General features: G+C 42.5%; 1 protein-coding gene across 2 annotated transcripts in view; it reads right to left on the bottom strand.

Moving 5' to 3' along the window:
- Positions 1-4232: 4232 nt before the first annotated feature.
- PARP9 (poly(ADP-ribose) polymerase family member 9) overlaps positions 4233-9451 on the bottom strand; it is a 35903-nt gene continuing 30684 nt past the window's right edge. For both annotated transcript variants that reach the window (XM_010352420.3, XM_010352421.3), the window contains exon 12: positions 4233-5052. In XM_010352420.3, the coding sequence (XP_010350722.3) occupies positions 4673-5052 (380 nt within the window). In that variant the 3' untranslated portion in view covers positions 4233-4672. The remainder of the gene's footprint in view (positions 5053-9451) is intronic.

Below are 9451 nucleotides of genomic sequence, written 5' to 3'. Positions count from 1 at the left end.
CAAGTGTTTACCATAGCACCTGGCCCAATATGAGGACTTTAAAACATTTTAACTGTACTCACCACTCTATCATTTTACATAGTTCATTTTTCAGTATTTTATTTCAGTCCTATTGCCGAAATTAGACATTTGTTTTTTTTTTTTTTTTTAAGGCTAGTCAAGCGAAGCAGTGGGTGTGGAGATGGAACAAAGAAATCTGTAACTGGTTGTGATCAATTAGTTGTAAACACCACTGCACTGGGACCAGCCAAAATTAGACATTTATATTTCTATTTGTTGTTTAATAAAGACAATGGTTGTCATGATGTGTCCATGTTTACCATTTCTTTGCTCAGAATGCCTTCTTGCAGCTTAGATTTTTCTTTCTTTCCTCATCCTGAAATATTAATACATCCTTTAAATTTTAAGTTCTACAAGTGAGAGCCCATTGTTGGTAAACTCAGGTTTTTGATGATCTGTGATATAGTTTGGCTCTGTATCTGCACCCAAATCTCATGTTGAATTGTAATCCCCAATTACACACAGAGGGAAAGTGTGTAGCACTTCTCCCCTCATTCTCTCTTTCTCTCTCTTGGTGCTATATAAAGACATGTTTGCATTCCCTTCACTCTTGCAATTATAAGCCTCCGTGGCCAGGCCTCCTTTACAGCCTGTGGAACTGAGTCAATTAAACCTCTTTTCTTTATAGATCACCCAGTGTCAGGTAGTTCTTTATAGCAGTGTAAGAATGGACTAACACAATGTGATAGTGTCTTTATTCAAAATTTTTTTTTTTTTTTTTTTTTTTTTTTTGAGACGGAGTTTCGCTCTTGTTACCCAGGCTGGAGTGCAATGGCGCGATCTCGGCTCACCGCAACCTCCGCCTCCTGGGTTCAGGCAATTCTCCTGCCTCAGCCTCCTGAGTAGCTGGAATTACAGGCACGAGCCACCATGCCCAGCTAATTTTTTTGTATTTTTAGTAGAGACGGGGTTTCACCATGTTGACCAGGATGGTCTCGATCTCTCGACCTCGTGATCCACCCGCCTCGGCCTCCCAAAGTGCTGGGATTACAGGCTTGAGCCACCGCGCCCGGCCTCGTCTTTATTCAAAAATTATGGCAAAATAAAAGTTCAACTAATTGTAAAATTCTAGGCTGACAGTTAATTTCTCTCGGCCCCTCTGCCTTTTCTTTTTTTTTTTTTAGACAGAGTTTTGCTCTTGTTGCCCAGGCTGGAGTGCACTGCAACTCCGCCTCCCAGGTTCAAGTGATTCTCCTGCCTCTGCCTCCTGAGTAACTGGGATTTATAGGCATGCACCACCATGCCTGGCTAATTTTTTGTATTTTTAGTAGAGATGGGGTTTCTCAATGTTGGTCAGGCTGGTCTCGAACTCCCGACCTAAGGTGATCCGCCTGCCTCAACCTCCCAAAGTGCTGGGATTAGAAGTGTGAGCTACTGCACCCGGCCTTCTCTCAGCCCTTTGAAAATATTATACTGAAATCTTCAGACTTCCATTGTTGCTACTGAAAAGCCTATTCATTTTTTTATGGCTGCCACAAATTACCATGACTTTATTGAATTAAAAGAGCATAAATTTATTGTTTCAAAGTTCTGTAGGTCAAAAGTCAGGAATCTCACTGGGTTAAAATCGAGGTGTTGGTCAGCAGGCTTTATTCCTTTCTGAAGGCTCTTGAGTTTGTTTCCTTGCTCATACAGGTGTTGGAAGAATTCAGTTCCATGCCCGTAAGGGACTGAGGTCTGTTTCCTCACTGGATGTCAACTGGGGACTACCTTTTACTCATAGAAGCTCCTCTCTGATCCTTGCACACAGCCTCCTACATCTCAGGATCAAATTCTTCCCATGCTGTCATATCTTTGACTCAGCTAGTAAGCATTCTCTACTTTTTTTTTTTTTTTTTAGTTTATTATACTTTAAGTTCTGGGGTACATGTGCAGAACGTGCAGGTTTGTTACATAGGTATACACGTGCCATGGTGGTTTGCTGCATCCATCACTCCGTCATCTACATTAGGTATTTCTCCTAAAGCTATCCTTCCCAATCCTCCAACCCCCTGCTATCCCTCCCCTAGACCCCCATCCCCAACATGCCTCGGAGTGTGATGTTCCCCTCCCTGTGTCCATGTTTTCTTATTGTTCAACACCCACTTATGAGTGAGAACACGTGGTGTTTGGTTTTCTGTTCTTGTGTCAATTTGCTGGCATTCTCTACTTTTAAAAACTTCAGTGATTAGATTGAACCCACCTGGATAATCCTGGATAATCTTCCCATCGGAAGGGTAACCTTAATTACTTCTGCAGAGTCCTTTTTACCATGTGAGGTAACATATTAATAAATTCAGGATATTAAGCTGTAAACATCTTTGCAGGATGTGGGGAGGACATTATTCTGCCAACTAAATAAATGAGCTATCAGTCTAATTGTCTTTCCTTTGTAGATGATTTGGCTGTTCTCTCTAGCTGCTTTTAAGATCTGGCTGTTACTTTAGTATTTTTTCTTATTTATCTTTGTGAACATTGGCTCTCCTCCATTCTCTTTTAAAATTCTTATTAAGCACAAACTAGATATTCCTTCGCTCTTTCTTTCTCTCCTTCTCTTCTTAACAGGGTCTCATTCTGTCATCCAGGCTGGAGTGCAGTTGCTCCATCATGGCTCACTGCAGCCTCAAATCCAGGGTCAAGCAATCCTTCAGGTAATTGTGTGTGCGTGTGTGTGTGTGCGCGCGCGCGTGCATGTGTGTGTGTGTGTGTGCATGTGTGTGTGTGTCTGTGTAGATGAGGGTCTCACTGTGTTGCCCAGGCTGGTCTTAAACTCCTGACCTCAAGTGATCCTCTCACCTTGGCCTCCCAACGTGTTGGGATTATAGGAGTGAGCCACTATGCTGGGCCAGCTAGATCTTTCAAGTCTGTCCTCTCACTCTCAGCTCAGCTCTGTACCACAGGCCTCAAGCAAGTGTGTGGGGACACTTTAGCACCCATGTCCAAGCCTCATACCTGCAAATAGTTATCCATTGGCTATTCTTGATGCACACTCTGGCACAGTCCACCCTCAGGAGGAGGGATCCAAGAAAGATCCGATCAGGCCCTGAAAGCAGACTCAGAGCTGTTCAAGCAGGAAATCTGAGGGCTCCACACTTCTAGTGGGTGACTAAGGAATGAGGAGTGCTGGCTCCAGATGAATCCAATCTCTTGGCCTTGTGGATTCCTCACGTTGTGAGCATGGGCACAACTGAAGGAGGGCTAGAATGAGACCCTCCTAAGTAAGGAGCCTAAGGCAGGGAGCCTCTCAATCCAGGGGTCCAAGGCAGATCCCCTCTTGCTCAGATCCAAGGGCAGCACCACATGAGATGACAAGCATACTTCTTTTAAGAGGAAGAATGCTGGTAAGGTAAAGCTATCCCTCCCCAATCATAAAAGTGTTCTATGCAAGAGGTTGAGGATGTGAGGTCAGGAAAGTTTGGAAGTACAGAAAAATGTGAATTTGAAAGTAGGCAAGAGATGTATGGTGAGATTGGCTGGCCTCTACATTGCCAGTAGAACTCTGTAGTCAACTTTGGGCATAGTTACAGTGGATTCAGCCCTTAAAAGGGCTATTCTCTCTACCTAAACAACTCTTCTGATTGCTCCTGATTTTCTACATCCCTTATAGCAGGCGTCCCCACACTACGGCCCGCGGGCCGCATGCAGCCTCCTAAGGCCATTTATCCGGCCCCTCTCCGCACTTCAGGAAGGGGCACCTCTTTCATTGGTGGTCAGTGAGAGGAGCACAGTATGTGGTGGCCCTCCAATGGTCTGAGGGACAGTGAACTGGCCCCCTGTTTAAAAAGTTTGGGGACGCCTGCCTTATAGTCTCAGCTTGAATTTCACTTGCTTTAGGAGATCTTGCCTCAGATCCCTGATTAATCTATCCCTCTCCCTCTTAAATTTTTCCATAGAGTCTGTAGTACTGTTTTTGTTATATCTAATCACACTTGTTAAGTTGTCCATGGTTGCCTTTTTGATTATTCAGGCTAAAAGGTTTGTGAAGACATTCTTCTTGTCCAGCATCATATCCCTGGACCCACAAAGTGACTGAAATACATCTGGTGATCAATATATATTTGGTGAGCTGATAATATGTCCTCATGGTGTTTGAGTGGCATTGCTTGATACAGCTGAATCCAAACAGAATATCAGCTTTTTGATGTCCTTCCACTTCAAATTGTTTCATTTTACACATATTTTTTCAGAGCCAGTTAATCAGACATAGGTGATTTATTTTCATATCTAAAACACTTTATAATATTCTCTGGAAAATCTAAAATAATTCTGTTAACCTAATGTTTTTATACTATCATCATTTTAGAAAATAAAAGACTTGGATTATATACTAGAAAAACTTCTTCATTATATGCAAAATATTTATCTCCACTACTAAAGGAGATTAAAGAACATCTGTAAGACGAAAGAAGGTCCTGAAAGTGTTTCATACGGTATCTACCTACCCCAATCCCAAGACATAAAGACAGATAAAGGCACTAAGATGCTAGTTTGTGGCTAGTCCTTTCAATATCCCAGTCAGTCCATACAGATAACCCATGGACTATATTCAAGCCACTCTGTAAGCCATTGATGGTCATTATTTGGTTAGTTCACCTAAGGTAAGGCCATATCAGCTGTTAAAATGATGTGGAGATTAATCAACAGGGCTGCCACTTGTTAATCCCTTCCAAGGATACTGTACAAAGGATCTTATTGGTCCTGATGAGTAATCTTGTGACTGCACATAACCCTTGGTGCATGTCCACAAATACAGGGGTATAGCCTGCATGCTACTAAAAATAACAAAGGTTTCAGGGCTGGAGACACTGTCAACCACACTGTCATGACTATCTACAGCTCCAGGACTTAGTGGTGGGGGACCAATATTTAACTGATGTCCCTGGCAGAAGGAGCCTGTAAGTACTTCAGCCTCGAATACACAGATCAGCTCATCTACAGCAGAGGTTTCCTTGGCCTTCTCTGCCAGGCTTTTGAGGTTCTTGGTGAAGTATATGCCAACTCCATATTTTGGATCTGATGAAAAAAAATTAAAAGATTATTATGATCTGGTGAATGATATTGCCAATTTGGATACTAATATCTATTCTCTCTCTAGTTTTCCAAATAATCACTTTCTCCTGGTTCTGAGTCCCTGTTTCTATAGCAAAGGCAATCAAAATTGTTCCTTGAAACAAATTATCACTGACAACATCAAGATAATATTAACTTACATTCAAATATACTATTAGGGCTGGATGCGATAGCTTATGTCTGTAATCCCTGCACTTTGGGAGGCCGCGGCAGGTGTATCACCTGAGGTCAGGAACCTGGCCAACGTGATGAAACCTCATCTCTGCTAAAAATACAAAAAATTAGCCAGGCATGGTAGTGGGCACCTGTAATCCCAGCTACTCAAGAGGCTGAGGCAGGGTAATCGCTTGAACTCAGAAGATGAAGGTTGCAGTGAGCCGATCATGCCACCACACTCCAGATGGAGCAAAACTCCATCCCCCCTCCCCACAAAAAAAAAAACAAAAAAACATTAGTGTTCATGAAGAAGTCAATGGTTTTCAAAGTATTGCACATTGATTAGATTAAATTATCTGTGATCTGGGTAGTAACTCCAGATCTGAGATTGAAATGTGCCTGGTCTGAGACAAAAGACAAAAGATCTGAGATTCAAAGAACTTAGATTCAAGTCAATATTATCAACTAAGTAGCTGACAGATGATAATAGAAGGAAGGTTCTGTTTCCCTTAGAACACGGTATGACTTCTACACACTATGTATAGGGATATTTCTAGAACTCTCAAGAAGATGGTTTAAAAATAGCATCTAATAAGAGAGTGCCTGCTAACCTCATGAACAACATTACAAGAAAAATATGTAATCTGGGCATGGTGGCACACACCTGTAGTCCCAGCACTTTGGGAAGCCAAGGTGGGTGGATTGCTTGAGCCCAGCCTAGGCAACATGGCAAAACCTCATCTCTGCAAAAAATACAAAAATTAATTCTAGCTACTCAGGAGGCTGAGGTGGGAAGATTGATTGAACTTAGAAGGTTGAGGCTGTAGTGATCTGTGATTGGACCACTGCATTCCAGCCTGGGTGACAAAGCAAGACACTGTCTCAAAAAAAAAAAAAAAAAAGAAAAAAAAAATATCAAGGGGAATGTGGAGTATATAAAATGTCAGTGTGCATAATGCATTGTTTAGGAAAAGCACTCCGAATTCAGAAGGACAGAGGCATTCTAGTCACCAGGAGGGTACTGTGTACTCTGCATGGCACAATACCTCGTGAAGAATATCCATGTGCATTTTATCTAGGTCCATGCTCACCAGACAATTTTCCACCCATCAGGCACTCTGGGGACTATGATACTGAGGAGGATGCCCTATTCCCACCATTAGAAATAAGCACACATTCTGACACATTGCCTGTGATCTGTATTATCTTCTTTGGATATTAAAAACATTCAGCACGTTGAGGGACAAATTCTGGACCTCAAAGTAATCCCTGATCAATGCTCTTTCTGACCTCACTTAGAGGAAAAAAAATTATATCTTCTTCGATGCTGTATTATCCTTCCTTACTTTCCTTTTATTCTTTTCATTTTTTCATTTCCTCCCTCTCTTTCTTCTTCTTCTTCTTCTTTTTTTTTTTTTTTTTTTTGAGACAGAGTCTTGTTCTGTTGCCCAGGCTAGAGTACAGTAGCATGATCTCGGCTCACTGCAGCCTCTGCCTCCTGGATCTAGTGATTCTCCTGCCAATTTTTGTATTTTCAGTAGAGACGGGGTTTCACCCTGTTGGCCAGGCTGGTCTCAAACTCCTGACCTCAGGTGATCCACCCACCTCAGCCTCCCAAAGTGCTGGGATTACAGGTGTGAAGCACCACATCCAGCGTCTCCCTCTCTTTCTTTATGTGGGCCTTAACCAAACACTTTTAGGCTCTAGAGCAGCACTGAACAATAAAAACGTACTACAAGTCACACATGTCATTTAAAATTTCCAGGCTGAGTGGCTCATGTCTGTAATCCCAGTGCTTTGGGAGACCAAGGCAGGAGAGTCGGTGGAGGCCAGGAGTTTGAGACCAACCTGGGCAACACAGTGAGACCCAATCTCTACCAGAAATAAAAAATTAGTCAGGTGCGGTGGCACTCACCTAGAGTCCCAGCTACTGTAGTACCACATTTTTATTTATTTATTTATTTGTTTGTTTATTTGAGACAGAGTTTCGCTCTTGTTGCCCAGGCCGGAGTGCAATGGCATGATCTCGGTTCACTGCAACCTCCACTTCCCGGGTTCAAGCAATTCTCCTGCCTCAGCCTCCTGAGTAGCTGCGATTATAGGCATGTGCCACCACGCCTGGCTAATCTTGTATTTTTAGCAGAGACGGTTTCTCCACATTGGTCAAGCTGGACTCAAACTCCTGACCTCAAGTGAACCACGCCCCCGCTCCCCAGTCTCCAAAAGTACTGAGATTACAAATGTGAGACACCATGCCTGGCCTGCCACATTTTAAACAGTTAAAAAAATAAAAATAAAACAGGTGAAATTAACATTTTTATTTAAGCCATTCAAGATGTTATTTTAACATGTAATCTATATATCTATATTTTAAAAAGTATTAGATATTTTACATTCTTTTTTTTTTTTTTTTTTTTTGAGGAGGAGGAGTTTCGCTCTTGTTACCCAGGCTGGAGTGCAATGGCTCGATCTCGGCTCACCGCAACCTCCGCCTCCTGGGTTCAGGCAATTCTCCTGTCTCAGCCTCCTGAGTAGCTGAGATTACAGCCACACGCCACCATGCCCAGCTAATTTTTGTATTTTTAGTAGAGACGGGGTTTCACCATGTTGACCAGGATGGTCTCGATCTCTTGACCTCGTGATTCACCCGCCTCGGCCTCCCAAAGTGCTGGGATTACAGGCTTGGGCCACCGCGCCCGGCCTAGATATTTTACATTCTTTTCTTTTGTAATAGGTCTTTGAAATCTGATGTGTATTTTATATTTACAGCATCTTTCATTTCAGACCAGGCACATTTCAAGTGCTCAATAGTCACATTTGGCTAGCAGCTACCATATGGAACAGTGCAGTTCTGGAAATTCAAAAGTGAGTAAGATATGATCCCTGTTCTCAACATTTCACAAAGGGAACTCAGATAAAATATAACACAATTTATGTGGCAAGAAAATATTTTTATCTCAAAATATTACCTTTCCAGGGAGTTTCTTCTTGTTCTTTGTTCTTTGACTTATGGAGTACTTGCTACTTTTTTTTTTTTTTTTTTTTTTTTTTTGAGACAGAGTCTCTCACTGTTGTCTGGGCAGGAGTGCAATGATGCTCACTGTAACCTCTGCCTCCCGGGTTCACACATTTCTCCTCAGGCTCCTGAGTAGCTGGGATTACAGGTGCACACCACCACACTCGGCTAATTTTTTGTATTTTTAGTAGAGGCGGGGGTTCACTATGTTGACCAGATTGGTCTCAAACTCCTGATCTCGTGATCCGCCCGCCTTAGCCTCCCAAAGTGCTTGGGATTACAGGCGTGAGCCACCACACCCAGCCCCTTGCCACTTCTTGTTAAGGTAGAAAAGGATAAAGTTGAGAACAAAGTTTATACTTATATATATATATAACTGTATGTATCCATACGTTTGTGTTTATGAGTGTATATTTATATATATATAATAATATAATTATTTTTAATTCACAGAGAAGAATATGGTCTTGAAATTCTGGCCCTCAGAGTTAGCTTTTCTGAGAAGAAGAAGGCTTTTTGAACCAAAAGCTAAAAACCAGAAGGATTCAGAGCATGGGGTTTTTACCATAAACAACAGAGCAGAGAGTAATATAAGATATTCTAAGAACATTTTTCTCATTTCAGGACAAATGAAAGTTCTTTCTTCTAGCTAGTAGGAAGAGAAGCATAACTGATGTGACTAGAATTCTTGGGGGAACTTGGGAAACTTGGGTAGTGAACTGCCTTCACTACCCCCACTCCCTTGAGAGCTCTGGGAGTCAAGATGGGGCAGAACAACAGAAATCTCAGAGGAGAACAATTGGAGGGACTCGCAGAGCAGATAGGACCCTGGCCTGACTCTGGTGGATACAGTCCCTCATCCAGCCTCATCACCTAAGTGGAGAGTAGCAATGGCTATGGAAGTCTTGGGAACAGGTGAAGACCACTACCCAAGACCTTGCATTCAGCTTGGAGGATACACATGCTCAAAAATTGCCTGTGCTGCAGAAGGAACGCAGCCATGGCCTGAAAAGGAATTTCTTCAGCATGAAAAAGACACAGAGTAGCCTGTGCAGACACTGCCTGAGTGCAAAGGGCACAGGAGAGAGCTGATGACCAAAGCTTGGATGGTTTATCAAGCAGAGGACAATGGGAGCCACAAGTCAGACAACTCTCCCCACCATGCCTCTC

The sequence above is a fragment of the Saimiri boliviensis genome, chromosome 8 (genome assembly GCF_048565385.1).
Source record: "Saimiri boliviensis isolate mSaiBol1 chromosome 8, mSaiBol1.pri, whole genome shotgun sequence".
Lineage (NCBI taxonomy): Eukaryota > Metazoa > Chordata > Mammalia > Primates > Cebidae > Saimiri > Saimiri boliviensis.
Note: the sequence above shows the minus strand (reverse complement) of the source record. Positions and strands in the feature narration are given on the sequence as shown.